The 19908-nt window shown below is 37.5% G+C and overlaps 1 protein-coding gene across 5 annotated transcripts in view; it reads right to left on the bottom strand.

Moving 5' to 3' along the window:
• The window catches only part of LRBA (LPS responsive beige-like anchor protein), a 620799-nt gene that overhangs the window by 47622 nt on the left and 553269 nt on the right, over window positions 1-19908 (bottom strand). For all 5 annotated transcript variants that reach the window (XM_031464854.2, XM_064490742.1, XM_064490851.1 and 2 more), the window contains exon 49: window positions 904-993. In XM_031464854.2, the coding sequence (XP_031320714.2) occupies window positions 904-993 (90 nt within the window). The remainder of the gene's footprint in view (window positions 1-903; window positions 994-19908) is intronic.

Below are 19908 nucleotides of genomic sequence, written 5' to 3'. Positions count from 1 at the left end.
TCAAATTCCCTATTCTTAATTTAAAACAGTAACAAGCAGCCTGTTTTATTGAGGTTTACCTATAGCCTGTACCTTAAAAAAATTATTTTTATCATGCAATTCAGTATTTGTTACTATGCTGAATTTTTTTTTTTTTTTGATCATTAAAGAATATCTCTGCTGAAATTTCAAGAACCACAGAAGAACAGCACATTACAGCTGGTGCCTATTTCCCTTGTCCTGATTCTGGCCTCTGACTTGCCTTGACCAGTAGAATGTGGCATAAATGACGTCGTGCGAGTTCAAAAGCAAGCTTTGAGATGTCTTGTGGAAATGTTCTCTTGGGACACTGCTCTTACTGTGGGAGTGGCCTTGGCTAACTTCCTTGATGATGGAAGACCACATGGAAGGAGAGGCAGGCTTTGGGTATTCGGGCTATCACACCATCAGTTTTTCCTCCAAGGTCCCTGAGTCTCAGTAACAATAGCCTATGTATTAGGCTGACTTTCAAAACTCCCAAACTGAAAAACATTAGGATGTCAAGAATAAAAACAATTAAAAAAAAAAAAAAAAAAAAAAGCAGCAGCAGCAGCTAGACACTCATAGGAGCAAACCAGAAAACTTATCAATCTCACGTGCGGAGTCTTTATCCTCCAGTGAGGATATGTGACCATTATGGACCTTTTATTTCTGCAGCACAGAGCATGACCCGATGACATGCTAGAGCCCCGGAGCAGCGGCTGCCTTCCTGAAGGTTCCAGGCCAGCATGTGCTGTCTGCTGGCTGTTAGCAGGCTCACAAACAGTGCATACGAGGAACAGGCCCAGGTGTGGTGGAGAATCTCAAGCACAACGGAAGACTTACGAATGTCAAGCATAGTTTCAGAGTGCAGTAGGGGATGAGGGGAGTGAAGGTGGCACTTACCGCTTGCATGGCTGACCCTCGGGGAGGATGTGGCTCTATCAGGAGTTGAGAAGGTGTCTGCCCAAAACTTCGGATTTGAGCTTCGACAGCCTGCAAAAGGCACAGGCAGGTTTGCGGGTTAAGAGGTACTAATTACAGGCAATAGAACCACAGCTGTCACCTGAAAATGTCATTCCATACTTCTGGCTTGTTTCATGCTGGAAATCAACTCCCTGTTTTCACAGTGGGGTAAGGCACCTGGCAGGGGCACCGAGGGTGAGGTCATTCTTCAGTCCCGTGGATGCTGCTCCTTTAAAACCCTGCAAGACCTTCTCTTGCTTGGTGATAGGAAACAGAAACCAGCTATTACAATCAGAAATTGTCCTTTTTGGCTTCATCTCTGTTTTCTTGCCCCCCCCCAAGCCTTTATTTTTCCCGGCTTACATCATCCCTGATGACTTAAGCTAATCTTTTACAGGTATACAGAAAACCTACTGCTGTTTTGATTCTAGGCCCCATTGCATCTTGGGAAGCAGAAAAAGAGGAAGGAAGAACCACAGCACCTGTGAAAATGGCTTGATGCTATTACTTTTGCCAAAGGAAGAGCATTATTGTTGACAGTCTCTTTGAACCTAGGTGGCTAAACAACAAAGTCAAAGCCATATGTTGCTCCAAGCATGAGCCGGTTAACCCAGGGACTAAATGAACATAAGAAACGTGTGTGCGCCCTTTTCCAAAGACGTGTGCCTGGGCCCTTTGTAGCACACTCCTGACCACGGCTCTGCCTGCCCACCCAGCACAGATGCTCCCCTCCCTGATCACCAGGAACCCTCTCGTCATGGAGACTGTTAGAGGCCAGAGGTGAATACTATCTGTAATGATTTTCTGTGTTTCCTTGTTTTTGGCTGTCTTTTCCCACCAAAATACAGGATCCATGACAGCAAGGACCTTATCTATCTTCTTTACTCTTAGAGCCCAAATTTGGGTGAATGAATAAATGCTACAGTATGTATGAGGTGGGAGAAGGAAGCAAAGATACACGAAGACAACTTCAATACCCCACAGAGTCAATATTCATAACTTCTGGCCCAAAAGGATGAAGAAAACCTTATATGTGTAAGGAAATACAGGTTCATCGTGCTATTTTTTTAATCCCTGAGAAAACGAGTGATCAATTTTTATACGCTCTGTAGAACTTTAGGCAATTAATAAATCATAAACAGGGAAATACCATCATTATCCAGTATTAATTTCCTTGTTTTATTTGATGAGGATATCATTAGTAGTCCTTTACAATGACCTTGCAAGACACAGTGATAGCAATTCAGTCATTTCAATGATCAACAACTCTGTACACAGCAGAATTTGGTGTCAGTGTTTCTGCCCTTGAAGAAAGTATTCTTAATATGGAAAGCAGGGCACAGGTACTTGGATGGTTTGAATAATAGTTCGATGCAATCAGTACAATAAGGTCAAGGAATGTGCTATGACTTGCTTATGCAGGAAAGCCTGGAAAGCACCTCTGAGAGTGGTAGGCGGAGGGAGCTTGGGTTCTGAAGTCACACAGACCACGTTCACATCCTGACTGCACACCACCTCTAAGCCATGTGACCGCAGGTAAGTCACTCAACCTACGTTTCAATTTTCTTCCTGCAAAATGTGGGTAATAATAGCGCCCACCTCACAGAGTTATATTAAGGAGTAAACGATATATATGTAAAAATCACAGCAAAGTGCATATTAATACAGACTGATCCCTCAATATGCCGTCAGCAAATATTCACGGAGGGCTGCTAACAACAACAACACTCTATTTAGTACTTACTATTTGCCAGGAACTTTTCTAAGTGATTTTACTATCTTGTATCATTTAATCTTTAAATTGTATGATGTGAGTACTTAACTACATGCATTTTTGTTTACTATATGCATTTTATAAATAAGGAAAATAATGCACAGAGAACTTTAATGTCTTGTCCAAGCCCATGGAGTAATTAAATGGAGTAATTAAATTAAACTCAAAATCTGCATCCAAGCAGCTTGATTCTATAGCTCAGACTCTCAACCATCAAGCTACTCTTCCTCCTTATCTGTCAGGGAGATGCCACAGCCCAGGGATAAGACTGAGCACACAGAAAAACATCAGCTTACAATCTGGTGAACGAATTAATAAATTACCTCTATTACCAACATCATTGTCAGCATCACTGCCGTGAACAAAGTAAAGCATGTTCAGACACAGCTGGAGCAGCACAGCTAGGCAAGAGTTGGTTTTATACAGTAGATGAGAAGGCTGGCCCTAGACTTCAGAAGCAAGGGAAGGAGCCAATAGGAAGTGAGGAAGAGAGACTAGGATCATTTTAGAACAGCATCTAAAACATTTTTGGATGGGGTGAAATCAGTTTATGATCAACCTCTGGGACAATCTTGAGGAAGAAAATATATCACAAAGTGGCAGCTTGAAGCCTAGAGGTAGACGCAAAGAAGAAGGTGAGAGGGCTGTTCTGTTATGATATATGGATTTATAACTGGCTTTATGAATGTGAACCTTAAGTCTCTTTTAAAAAGTTAACAAAGCCAGTGCCCTTCCTTTGACTGCTGCCTTGGGTGGTCCCTACCCAATAGCTCACGTGCATTTTCCCCCATTAAAAAGAGGGGAGGGGGGAACGGACAGCTTCCGCACTTGGCCTGTTGAGTCATATGATTCAGGATGCTAATCCTGACTTTGCCATTTATTTGCTATGTGACTTTGAACACGCAGCTTAATCTGTTTCCCCAGTGATGAGACAGAGATAATAGTAATGCTTAGCTTATAGCATTGTTTGGGAAATTCAATAATACATATAAAGTGCTTAGCACAGTCCCGAGCACATACAAGACATTAAATAAAATCATACTGTTAGGTTTGGGGTTCAGCGTGATCCCCATTTAACACAGCTAAACTTGGGAAGGAAGAAACGCTTCAGGAGTTGATGATAATGATAAAAAAATATATGATTTTTAAAAACTGAAATCGGGCTCAGGATTTCAAAGTATACTACAGGGAGGGCTAAGTGCCTGGAGACAGAGAGGTTGGAGATTCAGAGAGCAGTCCAAAGCGTAAGGAACTGTACACCTCAGCCCTTCTGGAAGCTGTGTTACTTGAAAGAAAGGGATAAAAATATGAATGATCATCTAAGGAAGAATCAACAGGTCTTAGAGACCAATGACTTTAACAATGAAGAAAAGAGAAAACACAACACTAATTCTTTTCTTTTGAACTTGCATTTGTTTAGAGAGCAGAAAAGCAATGACTGGACAAACAGGTCTCCACGAGGGAGAACTGGCTTGGCAGGAGAAAGACAGTACATTTTATGTCAGATGTAGAGTCTGAAGTGATACTGAGAGCCATCTATCCAGGCCAAGACGTCCCATGTGCAGAAGAAAGCCCCAGTCTGGCTCTGAGATGAAACATCAGAGGTGCTGACTTGGGTGTCACTCATACAAGAGAAACTGAAGTCAATGGTTTTTGATCTTTCCCTCTCATTGTGCATATGTGTGTATTTTTAAGCAGCAGAAATGACTTCCTTTTTCAAATGAAATTTTACGTGAAACCCCAATACAAAAAACAGTAATAAAAAGACAGAGGAGGGGGTGTGGGGGGTGAAAAGGGTATAGGGTGATGTGGAAGCCACAGATGAGAGTTCCCAAGACACAATGGTCAGCAACACCAACCACCATAGAGAAACTAAGAATAATGCCATTATCCCACAAGGTGGGACTCAGGCAGAGCCTTCTAGAGAGGGACAGGACTAGAAGACTGAAGCTGAGGACAACTAATCTAGGGGAGGCAGTGGTGTGAGAGGAAATGTGAGGCAGAAATGGCTGGTTATGTTTGTAGAAGAAAATCGGAAACACCGTACAGGGAATTGGATGAGGGAATAAAAGAGAAGTAGGAAGACTTTCATTGCCTTTATGACAGATAAAAATGTAATGTACCTGGCCTTAATACTACATATCCTGCTTTGCAGTTTACATTGTTCTGAAGTGAAAATGACATGGGTGATGAGACAACTTTCAAAAACACCAATCTCCTCTTTTTAACACTTAAAAAAAGGCTTAAAATTTTAACAGAATTTCCACATTACCGACCCTTTCTTTTTCAAGTCACGGGACACAGTGGTCTGATTATTCTGTCTCAAAGACAGTTAATAAAAGCTGTATTATCCCACATAGGTTAAATAATTTTCTTTCCAAGTCCTCAAGACATCTAAAAATATTATAGAACTCTTAGACACAAATGCTTTATTTCTTGACTAACCTCTGAGTGGTGGTGAGTGGATGGTGATAAAAATACAATAGGAAGGGCTTTTTCAAGGGTGAAAATTATGGAACAAGATTGTAAGGTAATGACTATAATCTCAAATCTTTATAGTCACACTTTATAACGTCAACTGATAATTCCAGACTCTCCTCGTTGTTTCTTAAACTCATCTGCCATTTTCATTCATCTTAATCTCTAAAGCCATTTACACTGGTGATCACACCCTGGTTTCTTCACATTCTCTCTGGCTTCCATGCCTTTATGCTAGCTGGGTTCTCCAACCTACTCCTTTATTCTGTCTTTTGCTAACTTCTATTCTTATTTCTCATCCATAAATGAACTCATCACTGCAAGTTCTCTTTTCACACTCCAATTTTCTCAATATAAACGTTCTGTCCTATAAATTTTTTTTTTTTTACTGTTATGATTTCAAATCTTGCCTCTCTTTGAAGGATTCCAAATCTAAAACTAGAGGGTTGTCGACTTCTACGAAGTATCCATTTACACGCTTGCCTGGTGGCTTTCCATAGACACTGTGTTATGTCTCAGCACACCTAAAATTAACAACTCTAAAATCTGGAAAAATTAATTTTATTCTAGCATTCCTCAGTCAAGGGTGAGACTCCTCTTTTATTTTTGAATGCTCAGAAACTTACTAACATTTAAAAAATTTACCTCTTTCCTTCATAAGTAATCAATCACTAGACCCAATCACTTCTTTTATGAAGTTTTTCACATTCATCACTTCTTTTTGAGTCCAAGTCCCTTATAATTCCAGGTATTGAGTACTGGAAGAGTCTCTTTACTGTTGTTTGCAATTGAGTTTCTTCCTTCAGTGTATCCTGTGGAATTGAGTTTTCCCAAACTCTCCTCTGTATACTCTTCCCATGATCAAATGTCTTCAATCACTCGCCAGTACTTAAAAGATAAAAGCCTAATGCTAGGCACTGAAAGCCTTCCTACCTCTCTAACTTTTATTCCCTCATCCATTTCCCTGTACAGTTTTTCTGATTTTCTTCCACAAACATAACCAGCCACTTCTGCCTTACATTTCCTCTCATGCCACTGCCTCCCCTCGATTAGTCACCCTCAGCTTCAGTTTTCTAGTCCTACCCCTTTCTAGAAGGCTCTGCTGGAGTGCCACCCTGTGGGTGTAATACTTCCCAAATCTTATAGCCGACTCATGTTGCCAATGACACTCTTGATTCAGGCTTCCTTACAATGTTATTTAACTTTTAGCAGATTCCTGGTCTGTCTCAGCAACTATTCCCTATACGGTCAGAGTATCGCATCGCTCAGTGCTGTGCAGCAGGGAGAACAGTACCTTGCACACAGTATTCACACAGCAACGAAGGTTACCGAGCACCTCTGATACAGCAAGCCCGCCTGGACCCCTGCGCCTCATCTCGGGGTGTCCTGGGACAAAAACAAACTCAGGAGATGAGCTCAGTTCTAAACAAGGCAAAATGAGAGCGAAGGGGTGGCTCGGGAGTGATCAGGGAGGGCTGATATCTGCTCCTGCAAAGACATCAGGAGAGTCTTTCAGAAAAGTCCTAAAAGATGTCGCTAAAGGCAGGCATTCTCAGATTTTAGCCCCCACCATACCTGAGGGCATGGCAACACTCCAGGTTCTCCCTACAGCCATGATTCTTAAGGACCAAGTGAGAAATCCTGGGGGCCACGTGATTTGAAAAAGCCCCTCAGGTCATTTTATCACTCTCTCTTCACTCCTCCCCTCAGCCCTCTGTACACAACAATAGAAAATTTTTAGGCATAACTGAGGTCTGAAATCACAGGAAACACACAGGTATAACATTCAGGAAGGTGCATTGGTAACAGAGTAGCTTAATCAATTCTACCAAATGCCTAAACTGTTTAATGAACTCTCCTTCACCTAGAGAGTTTTGGTCCCAGGTGATATATTCTTAGAATTTATTTATTATGGTAAGTTTTTATTATGGAATAGCATAATGAATCCCCATGTACCCATTAGTCAATTTCAATAATTATTAACACATTTGGCCTCAGGTTATCTTAAGGGGGGCTCAGCACACTCAGGCAATGTGCTAGAAAGATTTATTGGAAAACAGGAGAGTGTGCCTGCCTTTAAGCAGTTTATTTTTTTCAGGTCTACTGCAAAACCACACTGAGAACAAAAATATCAAAAATGACCCGAAATTATAAACATTAGCCAGCAGCCTTCATTTTGTTCAGAAGGATTAAACGTACCTGAACCTGTAAGGAGATGTTTAAACCTACAGTTGCTAATTTGATTAGGTAACTTCTCCAGTTAAATTCCTTCCAATCAAATTCCTTACCATGGGGTGGCCCCGGAGCGTGGGGTTACGTATGCAGACACTGGGATCAGACTGCCTCAGTTCAAAGATTAGCTTTATCATACATTAGCTGAGTGACTCTGGCAAGTCACTCAACCTTCTATGCCTTAGGTTCACATCTAAAAATGGTGATAATAACAGTAAGTATTTATTGGGTTGTTGTGAAGATTAAATGAGATAATATAAAACACGTAGAATGGTTCTTGACATATCAGTAACTGTTTGATGTTATTATTACAGCATGTACGTAAAAGATTTTACATAGTGTCTGGCTGAGGTTAAGTAAGCATTTAATAAATGTTACGACCTACTTACAAGTAAGATGAATAGTCACCTAGCTTCCCATGTTTCCAGTCTCATCCTGACACTGTCCCCCTCACACTCTGCATGTGAGATGTAAGTTGTCACACTGCCTTTGCATACACTGTTTTCCTAATGTTTCTATTCCCTTTTTCTGTGTGTGGTTGCCTCCTCCTCATTCTCTAAGACTCAGTTCAGGCATCTCTGTACTCTGGGGAATCTCTTTCTAGATCTCATCCAGACTGTTGCTGCCCCTCCCTGTTGCTCCTGAAGCGCTGTGCACAGACCCCAACCACCTACTTGACTAAAATCCTGGTTACTGGTCTAATTTCTGTCTTATCAATTAGACTCTAAGTCTCCTTGAGACCAGAGACTGCTAAGTCTTTCTGTGCTTCTGGGGGCTTGACACACAGTAGGTGCTCAATAAATATTCACTGAATAAATGAATCTTATCCATTCATAATTCAGCAGTGACGTAGCTAAAAGACACATTCCTAACACTACTACAGAGCAGCCCAGCACCAAAAAAAATTCTATTAAACATCGCTACCACAAAGCTTACTTCATCCTCGTCCACCAATTCCCAAATACTTCTGTAAATAGCCTCTTACTACTTTCTATAATAAACCTGAATTCAGGCAGGCAGCATTCCAGATGTTAAAATACATAGTAGTAAAAAAGACTACACAAATACTTCAAGACACTCCAATAAAACCACATATTTGTATTTTATAAACAGCATCTCAAATATTACCTAGAGAATTTATTAATGGATTTCCAAATGGAAATATTATGAAAAGATTTTCAGCAAGCTGTGTATTCTATTGTTTTCTGTGCCAACGACTGCATAATTCCATGATTTTTATGGCTATAGAGAAAGGGGCAGAATATAGAGAGAGAATACAGGTACACACGCTAGATAAAATGAAAGAATGAAAGAAAAGAAAGAAAAGGGAAGGAAAGTAGACTGGCTTAGTGGCAATGCAGGACTTCAACTTAATAATGATTATTTTAGTCTCTTTGCAATAGTCTTTTTAATCTAACAGAGGAAACAAGTTAACTCAGTACAACACTTAGTAACCAACAATAAAGCTGTAAAACTTTTTTAAGATGGGTTTGGGGGAGAAAGAACTTAAACATATGGATGCAATTAAGGTAAACACATAAGTACTCTGCTCTTTTTAAGCACACAACTCCGAAATTGCATTTTATCCCCTATGTATTTACATCGAAAAGCACTATAAAATTGGGATGGGGAAATGGAAAAAATCATTTATTAAGAAAAAAATACCATTTATTAATATATTAAAAATTTCTGACATTACCAAAATTAAATTCTAGAAAGCTATCTTAAGATTCAAGAGTAACTCCTTACCAAGAGATATTTACAAATCCAAGTAAGACTTCATATTTTGGATTTCAGAAATTAATTCACTTTTCATGACACTTAAAAAGAGTCACATGACAGCCAGCGAGTGACTTCTCCTGTGTTACATATCATATTATCACTTATGTCTGTTTTCGTCTTGCCCTTCACACATTTGAATTAAGCTGGAGAACAACTTGCTGGATATTTGACTGGTTTCCACTCCGTTTACTAACTGACTCTCTAGTGAACCAGCTTCAGTGCCCTTTGAGGCCACTGTAAAAATTTAGCTTTGGTATTAGCAAATTAAAAAAGCACACTAATCTTATGTTTAAGTTAGCATTTAACTCCTGAAGGACAAAAAATTCCGGTAACATTAACCAGTAAGGCCAAAGAGCCTCACATAACAAGTAAACGTGCTGATTAAAAATGAAGGCTCTAAAAAGAGAAAATTATCTTTATAATATATATGGTCTTGTTTGCATAACACCTCTAGCTGGTGAAAAAAAAAAAAAAAGGCAAGGCAACATTTAGAAACATTGAGAAGCTAGACCCTTCAACATAGGTAATGAAATACAGAGTTACTTTTGAGTATTTAGAGCAATAAAAGCACAAAATTTAAAAAAAATTAGCATAATGAACCTAACTCAAATTCTTTAAAAGAATCTTTTAAGATTGAAATGTAAATATTAAAGTGCCCTAGGAAAAAAAAAAACATCGAATTCAAACCTTGTAAAGCATAATGCAAAAGATAAATAGCCCATCGAGAAAAGTGTCATGGATGTACTACTAGCATGAGGAATTTCTAAAACTCAATCAGACTTTTTGTTCAAAATAAACAATAGCAGATATTTAGTCAACAAATTATGCAAAGTAATCCACACAGAAGAGGGATAAAGTGAAGAAATAAGTTAACTGAACAGAAGTAATTCTATATAAATTTGAACTTGAAAGACAAAGGTTTTTTTTTTTTAATTTTGAGAAATTAGACAGAGAAAAACAAAAACTTAGTTAAAAGTCAAATTTTCATGTTTTCAAATAAAGATTGAGTTACTGATTCCACTTTTGCAAATTTTCCTAAAAATCAGACCAATGCAAAAAGATTTAGACACAAAGATGGTTATTATAGCACTCTGCAATAGTAAAATTAGGGCGGAAAACTAATTAACTATGTTAATGAAATACCATACAGTCATTAAAATGAGTGAGTTAAGCTGAATATATGTGTCATGGAAACTAGTCTATACTATACTGATGAAAAAATTCCCAGTTACCAAAGAATACAGTGTATGATCTCATCTAAGTAAAAAATAAAAAATAAAAATTAAATAAACACACATTTTTATGTGCTATGTGAGTACATGCATGAATACACATGTGTAAAATCTGGAAAGGTACATACCAAACTATTATCAGCTATTATCTCTGGTGGGAGGATGGATGAAAAGATTGGCAGAATAAAAATGAATACCTTCTTCACTTTTATACTATTTGACATCTTAGAAAAGCATGTATTACTTTTAAGATCAAGAATAGTAAAAAAAAATTGTTTTGAAAAAAATCTAAAACTAAAAAAAACCTATGAAAGTCCAAAGAAAAATCTGACAATATTTGATATAGCTTTATGAACTTCAGTTTTTCCAGTAAGCAGAAGTATTAACATCTAGGAACAACTGCAGCTGATAAATTGGTCACAGATTGTAAAATAAATAGACCTTGCGAAGAAACTAATTTTGTTATTTTGAGCTTATTCCCTAACTTATTTTCATCTGACTTCAAGAAGCCATTAGTTTTATCAATATTTTACCATCATTTATTATTAATTAAATATTTAGAAAGGTATGACAATTTGTAAGTACACTGTTCTATTTACATTAGGTATTTGAGGGCGTATGCATATCATGATGGTATTTAAAAAGCAAAGAGAACGAGTGCCTTGTTAAATAAAATAAATCTGTCTTAAAAAAAAAAAAGACTGCAGTGATAGGAAACCAGGGGAGAGGGAAAAATTAGGGAGGAAAAGGAGTATTTTTACTTATATATCTACTCAATAGTTTTATGGAAGTTACTATAAAGTACTTATAAATTGTGAAAATATGCACAGATTTCCGATCAGTGCCTTTAGCTGAGCCCATACATTCCAGGCACATTACACGGAGGCCCAGCCCAGCCTCACTACAATCTCCACTTCTTGTAGCTGTCCATCCACTGCAGCATAATCCCAGCTGCCAATCTGAAAGAAACCAGCTAGTCAGAGCAGACACAACCAACAGAAACAAATGTCACTCAATAATGTTCAGCGGCACTGTGTTCATGGATAATTTCAAACAGTATCTCTGTCTAGAACATTGATGTGCTCATTCAAAACACCTCCATCTCTAGCTACTGGAAACGAGCAGATAAAGCAGCCTGCCTAGAAAAATAAGTGGAATGTTGCTTCAAAGACATGGCCAATACTAAGGGGCAAACACAGTGGAAACATAGTAAAAAGTTCGTAAAGGAAAAAAAAAAACAAAACAAAACAGCAGGACAGTTAATTTATTGCATTCAGAAGGTTAAAATTATTTCTCAAAACCAGACAGATGTGTTTAAACTATGTCATGGTCATTCATTTGTTAAGGATCACTTAGTCTATTTTTCTCAATAATATTTGTGAGCATCCACTGTGTAAGAATGCTGAAATGAGGTACACTGAGGAATTCTTGACTCAAAGAACTTGGAGCCTGAAAGACAATACACATACACATACACATACACACAACACACAAACACACCCCGCCAGTTACACAGTACAGGCCGGGACAGAGAGAGGGAAGGCAAGTTTCCTGCTATAACGTAGTTACATCATACTCAACATTGAGAAAATTTGCTCTTAAGTATTTCCTGAGTACTGTGCTAATGGAATCTCAGTTGCTTCTTTGTACCAATAACGAAGACTAAGAATAGAGATTCTAAGTAAACTCCCTCATCTTTGTTAGAAATAGAGCAACATTGCTATTCTGAACATTAAGAAATCTGTCACACTTGAAAATAATCTTACATAGATTTTCAAATCTATGTAATCTTTAATCTTAATTTTTCTAGAAACTTGCATTTAGTTTAAAATTTCAAGAACAAAATTCAGTCACTTGATTTATGAGTAATTTTTACACTTTCAATTTAAAATGAAGACGGTGCCTGAAAAGAGCAGAGGTTTATGACGAAAGGCATTGGCATAATAGAACGGGTCAGGATTTCTTGGGGAGCAGATAGGGAGGAAGTCATAAAAAAATATTAACGCTTTGTTTTATCTCCTTGGATGTATAATTTAGCTCCACCTATTTAACTAGTAAGTCTGCAATAGGCCTAATCACTAGCAAAATACAGAGATTAGCTTTTCTGGCAACTTCGAAGTTTATTTAATCGACTAAGGGAAAACTGTGATTGTGGTTTTAATACACAAGAAAGTCTGGCGTAATTTCAAGGTATTTTTTATGTAGGTTTTCAATTAAAACTTGACTAATCCTTACCGTTTATTTGGCTTTTCACTGTACAGTTCCTGCCCTGCACTGTGTCAAGCATGTCATCTGTGTAACACAATTCTGGCCAGAGATGCTTCGGGATTATTTTTTTAACACTCTGAATTGTGGCTGCGTGAAGTCTTAACTTCCCGCATTCAATACTTCTAACTTACTCTACTGCTACAACCATCGTAACCGCGTTGTCCTGTTGTCCTACTTCCAAATCTCACGGCAGCCACAGCAAAGATTCCTGCCCCACCTGCTTACAACAGGCTTACAGACCATTCCTCTAACTATTTAACAAATGTTAACAATGCTATAAATACCAATTGTGTTTATGCTTTCTGAAAGATTCACTGCAGCCAGTGTTCTGCAGTAGTGTTAGGGCTGAAATAAGCTGTTGACTCCCACCATGAAAGTGATTGAATTCTAAGCCAAAAATGCCTTCTCTCGGATAAGATATCTGATTTGCTACTGCTGTCATGAAACTGGGGTCATGTAAACTTAAACACTGCTGCTGCTTCTTTTGGAAAACAGACCTTCTCAGAGTGATTATGTGTTACTAACACGGCATTTGAAAGGATAAATTTGGGAGAGGGAAAACCAACCACTGACACTAAACAACTTTGGGAAAACTTTTCAGGTTTTACTTTCACGCTATGAGACCCACTGTATATAATTCTTTAAATAGAGCAACAAGGTGGCTCTCCTTTAACTTTTCCCTACCCATTTAAGTTAACAGAGCTGAGTTCCATTTTCATTAGGAAATTAATAACTTTAATTTCTGAACTGACATAGACATAAAATAACATTGCATTTGCTTGAAAAGTAAAGGAGAAAATGATGCTTCCTGAGGAAACGTGGTGAGGACTTAAGGTAAGGTGCAAGATGAAAATGCAGAGATGACAAGGTTCATATTTATGCTGCCCCTAAGCAAAACCTACCTGTGCAGTCTATCTTTTGGCCTTTGAATCTCCACCTTTTCTTCCTAGCTCTGGCACACCCCAGGGTTGGCCCCCGCTGCCCCTACACAAAGGCTGCTCGGACCCTGTTGTGTCTGTACTTTTCCTTTTGTCAAAATCTACGATCAAGTCCTATGCACAGAGCTGAATGACTGGAAAAAATTGTTTCCCTGCCAAAAACCTGTGACTAAGTAAATTATCTATAATGGTGCAGTTTCAGGCATTAGTAAAAGGCAATGAATTGTGTGGCAGAGGCTTTTTTCTGTAAATATCAAAGCACAACATATAGAAACTATTATCACTGACTTCAGCACGTGACTCTAGCCTTAGCAAACAAAGACCAAAATTGGGGATAGAAGCTTTCTACTCTCTTACTTTATACTTTCATATTCTTTGAAATTTTATAGTTAATACACATTTTTCTGATAAATAAGTTGTTAAATCTCTTTATATAGCCATTTAAATATATATACATATATACACAGTTTAGTAGTGAACCCAGAAATCTAGAATTCATGAATCTTAGGCCAAAAGCCTTCTTGATTTTAGAAAATGATGGTAAGAGCTACAATTAACAGTGGTGTAGCTAAGATATTTTCCCTAGGAGTTGAAGTGATCCTTTTGGTCCTCCTCAAATATGATGGCAAAAATGAAGAAATAAATTTAAATGGCTAAAAAGTATGAAAAAGAATCCTAGTTCAGTGAGTTAAATAACACACTACGAGCTCAGAGGTCCTAATTTCTGAGTGAGACAAAAGTTAAGAAATTACAAATTCCCTCACCTTTATCAAAGTTATCAAATGAAGATCATTATACAAAGTCAGTATCCAAGCAACATTAAACACGGCCAAGCCCAAAAAGTAATCACAAAAGACCTCCAAACAGCCAAAAGCAAAGTCAGCATCGTGATGCTCATGCTAACTGCATCATTTGTTTGGATTTTCAGAAAGAGAAAGAGCTATGGGTTGGCTTTTTTCTCTTGATTTAAAAGAGAAATACTTTTCAGAACATAGAAAGTACCAAATGAAAGAATTCCGTAATCTCACTGACCAAAGATAATAACTATAACAATGACTATCTTTGGTTAGATGACCATATAAACACCTTGGGGTCTATAATTTCAGAAATTTCCTAAGCATATACACACATCATAAAATTTGTATTTTCTATGTTTCATAACATGTTTTTCAATGTAATATGGTAAAATACTCTTCCATAACAATACATATAGACCTATATAGCAATATTTTTTATTCCACTTTATGGATTCACCAATATTTTTTTACTGGTTCTCTACTGTTAAGACATTTATGTGGTTTTTGTTTCTTTGTGTTTTTTTTTTTTTTTTTTTTTTTTTTTGCTATGGTGAACAACTATACACCTGAACTTTTTTTTTTTTATATACCTGTTCAATTATTCCTTTTGGCTAAAGCTCTAAGTAAAGAGTAGATAAGTATTTTAAAAACTGATACAGATTGCTATAAAGATTCAACCTATTTTCATCCTCACCAAATATATGACAGTGTCTGTTTTTTAACTGATATTAGGAATTTTCAGTTATTTTTTATCTTAGAAAATTTAATAGGCAAAAATGTGTTAGATTTTAAATTGAATTACACTGATTACTAGTGAGGCTTCCTTCATGGCTTGTATTTCATCTTTTGTGAATTATCTGTTCCTGAACTTATTATTATTGCTTTTTTTTTTTGGATCTACAAAAACTTGTTTTTATGTAGACAAATACATAAATTTCCTTAATGACTGTTTTGATATTGACTTACAAAACGGGCCTTCTCCATTCCAAGATTATAAAACTATTCACCTATAGTATCTTCTAAGTTCCGTAGTTGTACTCTTTATATTTACAATATAATCTTTATTCCAAATAAATACATTATTTCGTCCATAAATTTTTTCACTTTAAGATGTGAAACAGGGATTTAAATTAATTTGTTGTACACAATTAGCTGGCTGTCCCAACATCACACTGAATAAGACAGCCTTTCCCTGGTGATTTTAAATACCACCTTTATCATATATTCTTACGTGTAATATTGCTATTTCTGGAAGCTCTATTCTGTTCCATTGAACCTTAGTTCCTTCACCAGAACATAGTGTTTTGTTTTGTTTTGTTTTCACTGAAGTGAAAGGTACAATGTGTCAATCTCTAGTACACAGCACAATGTCCCAGCGATGCACGCACACACACATATTTGCCTTCATATTCCCTTCCACTACAAGATATTGAATATAATCCCCTGTGCTATACAGAAGGAGCATATTTTTTTAAATCTATTTTTTATATACAGTGGCCAACACCTGCAAATCTCAAACTCTCAAGTTTATCCCTTCCCACCCCCTAGAACACAGTGTTTTGATTACTGTGGTTTATGGTTTTGTATCTGGTGAAGTAATCAAAACCTACTGACTAAATTTAATTCTATCAAATCTGGTTACTTGGCTTCTCAGACTGCAACATGCAAGAAGTCGCTAACTGTACGGTATGGGAAGGATGCCCCTTCCAAGGCTGACATACTGACACAGCAGCAAGAAGTGGGAACTGATAGTTTTAGAAGGGAAACAGGAAAAATATAAAAAGAGAGCATAACAACTGAGGAAGAACAGAAGTATGGAATCCTTTAGATTAAGGTCAAACATAGCACAGAACAGTAACTAATATTAATAATAAAAACTCACAGTCACCTCCTTACTTGTCATTACTCACTCACTACCTCACCGTAAAATGGCCTCCACTCCTAAAAACTGGAGCACCCACTGTTTTTCAGGTACACAGAGAACATTTATGAAAACAGACCATGCCCAAGAGGAGTCCCGTCTCAAAAGATTTCCAAGAATCTGTATCACATATATCACAGTCTTTTGCTTTAAATTAAAATGAGTAACAAAAAGATACTGGATTGGATGTATGAAGGGAAGCCCCTGCCGAAGACATAATCTTCCAGCTGAGGCATAAATGACAAGGAACCAGCACGTGAAAATCTGGAACGGTCGGAGAAAATGGCTCTCATAAGGTGTGAATTCAGCGACAACCTTTGCATGATCAGGAACAGAAAGAAGGTCAGTGCCACAGGACACACGAATGAGAACCAGAATAGGCTGGCATGAGATCAGAGAGGCAGGCAGGGGCCAGGTCGTGGGGGGCGGGCAGGATGTTATTCTCTGTTTAATGTGAAATTTGGAAGTTTAAGTAGAGGAGGGACACGATCTCATTTACAGTTTTAAAATGTCACTTTGGCAGCTCTGTGGAAAGTGGATTGTAGATGGTTAAGGGTAGGAAAGGGTGACCAGGTCTAATGCTAGCCTGGCTTAGACTAATGACAGACAGACACGAATGGTTTCCAAATGTGCTTGGGAGACACCATCAACCTAGTGGCTCTTCATCACCAACTTCTTACAGCGCCCCCTGCCACTGCCCCTGCATGTTAATTTCCAGTCGTGGAGTCACTCTATGCTTTTTTCCCATATGAGTGCTCTCTGCTTTGAGTTCCCCTACCATTTCTACTGCTTCACCTACTTCACGCCTCATTTCTTAAGGATTATGTTCAGGCAGTTATCACTGCCTTCACCTGGGTTGGCTGTTTCTCCTTTGTGCTCTGATGTGTAGTATACTTAACATCTCACTCAAAAAACATCACTGTACATCCAGTTTTTTAAACACTTATTTCTGACCTACTGAAACTCCATCAATGAACTGTTCTATACTAAGCGCTAGCTAACTGGGCTCTCAAGTTTCAGATAGAGCATTTACCATTTATTTAATAATTGATAGGTGAATTCTGGATATAAGAAAGGATACAGAAATGTTCTAGAAATCATGCCTGTCAAGACAATAACATTCTAAATATATTAAAGAAATTATTTAAGGAAAATACTTATTTTACATTTTTTAGGAAAAGAGAGATTATTTTGTAAAGGGAATGAATATTCAATTCATCATGTATTTATTTTGTGAATTTGGATTTTAGGTTTTTTATCTTAATAAAAATATTTATTCTTACTCATAACCTGACTCTGAATTCAATAATCCTTATTTTTTTCTTTTTTGTTTGTGTGTGTGGGGGGGGATTAGGTTTCTTCATATATTTTTTAATTAATTTTTAATTTTATTTATTTTTTAGTGGATGTACTGGGGATTGAATCCAGGACCTTGTGCATGCTAAGTACGCACTCTACCGCTAAGCTATACTCTCCCTAATTTTTCTCTTTTTAAACGTCTTCTTTCTTGGTTTTTAGTTCTTTAAATGGTGGTAGAAGGAAGAAAGGTGAATGAGTGAAACCAAATTCAGCAGAATTAACAACCAGAAAATAACCAATTTTTATTCATTTGTACCTTGTTTATAAAAGAACATATGTAATGCTAGGAAAACAGAGTAGATTAAAAATGCTAAAGGGAGAGAAAAAGGGAAAAAAAAGGTACCCCCAAGAATAGAGAAATAAAGAAGAGTAAAGAGGCCTGTTAGAATTAACAGCTAAAGACAGAAATACATCCTCTAGTCGGAGGTCACAGATATTGGGGAAAAAAATGTATATTTTCATGAAAAAGAATTCTTTCCAGTGTGTGATATATGCAAATACAGGACATAGCTGTATATTGATAACCCAGCTGTTTTCTAAAAATTAAAAACAACATAAAAGCTTAATGTGCCGCAGGCTGTTTCTCTGATTACTTTTCCTCTTCTTATGGTTATTATTTCTATCGTTTAGTGCTTTTTTTATAGAGAGATTATTTTTATGATCACTTACTCTACCATATGTATTAACCGTTCACTCCAGAATAAAACTTTCTCAAGAGGAACAGAGCTTTTCTCAAGCAGTAGGTGACTGCATGACTTGTATGTAGACAGCTTGCCTCTGGGTGTGACTGGGTGAACATCTGAGTGTTCCAAACTGAACTAAATAGACAATAGACAGTAAAAGCAAAACTACAGCTACTGAAGAGAAAGAAGTCTAGTCTAGTCTGCTTTTAAAACTAGAGAGGCACAAATCTATCCTGGTTCTGCTATTGTGATTTTGCAGGGATAATGTTTTAATATAAGCCAAGTGCATGTACAAATTTACTAATAATAGAGATGTTTAAGCCTCTTAGAGGAACAAGATTCTGAAGAAAAGATGGTGTAGCCTGGAGACGGGGTGAGAAATAAACCAGAAGATGGTCCTGCTTCTGAGTCTCTCTGTATCCCCTAACTCAGCCTTATTATCTTCATAATACTTATCACTAACTGAAGTTAGTTTTCATTGTTTATTTTCTGTGCACCCCATTAGAATGTGAGCTCCAAGAGGGAAGGGGCTTTGTCTGACCTTCTTGTTCATCTCTGTATTTTTGGCTCCATGAACAAAATGATTATTTGCTAAATAAATGAATGAAAGAAGAAACTCTCCCAATTTATCAGCCCCCTTCTCATTTAGCCAAACCAGCCTAGACCATCATGTCAACAATATTCCTTTAACAATGTCATCAACCACCCTTCCACTCTCAACCCCTTTTCAGAGATTCCACCATTCTCCCATGGCCAAACGTCAACTCTCTCTCCCCATACACAATTAGACAGACAGACAGGCAGCACACATACGCACACACACCCCTTTTTCTAAACCTATTCTCTGCTGTTGAGAACAGAGAAAAACAACATGGAAAGGAAAAAATAATTTATATATTAATGAGCATCTATTAAGCACCTATCACTATGTTAGGCATTTCCATAAATATTATCCCACTCTTGGTCCAAACCCTCATGATCTTGTTGCCTTTCTACCTCATCCCTGCTCATTTACTTAGTCCCCAGGCTAACCTTCTCCCCTCCAACCACAGACAAGGCAGTATTGTTCCCTGCTGTCCTGTGCTCATCACTGTATGTGTTCTGGACTTCATTCCCTTTCTTTTCCTCCTGGAGCTTGATAGTATATTAAATGCTTTCTTTCCTGTATGTTTGACATGCTTCTCTCTCTTTGGATCTGTCCAATTAACACAGATACATGGTCAATTATCTACCCATTAAAAAAAATTTCTCTGTTAGAGTTCTGGTAATGGGTACGGGGTTTCTTTTCATGGTGAATAAATCTTCTAAAATTAGCTTGTGGTGACGCTTGTAAATACACCCAAACTACTGTACTGTACACTTCGAGTGGGTGAATTCTATCCTATGCAAACTTTATCTTAATAAAGCAGTTAAAAGTTCTCCCTCCAACTGTTTCCTTTCCTCACTGTGTTGACTTGCTTGCCTCGCAATCACAGCACAGT

The sequence above is a fragment of the Camelus dromedarius genome, chromosome 1 (assembly GCF_036321535.1).
Source record: "Camelus dromedarius isolate mCamDro1 chromosome 1, mCamDro1.pat, whole genome shotgun sequence".
NCBI classification, from domain to species: domain Eukaryota; kingdom Metazoa; phylum Chordata; class Mammalia; order Artiodactyla; family Camelidae; genus Camelus; species Camelus dromedarius.
This window is presented reverse-complemented; position numbering and strand designations above follow the sequence as displayed.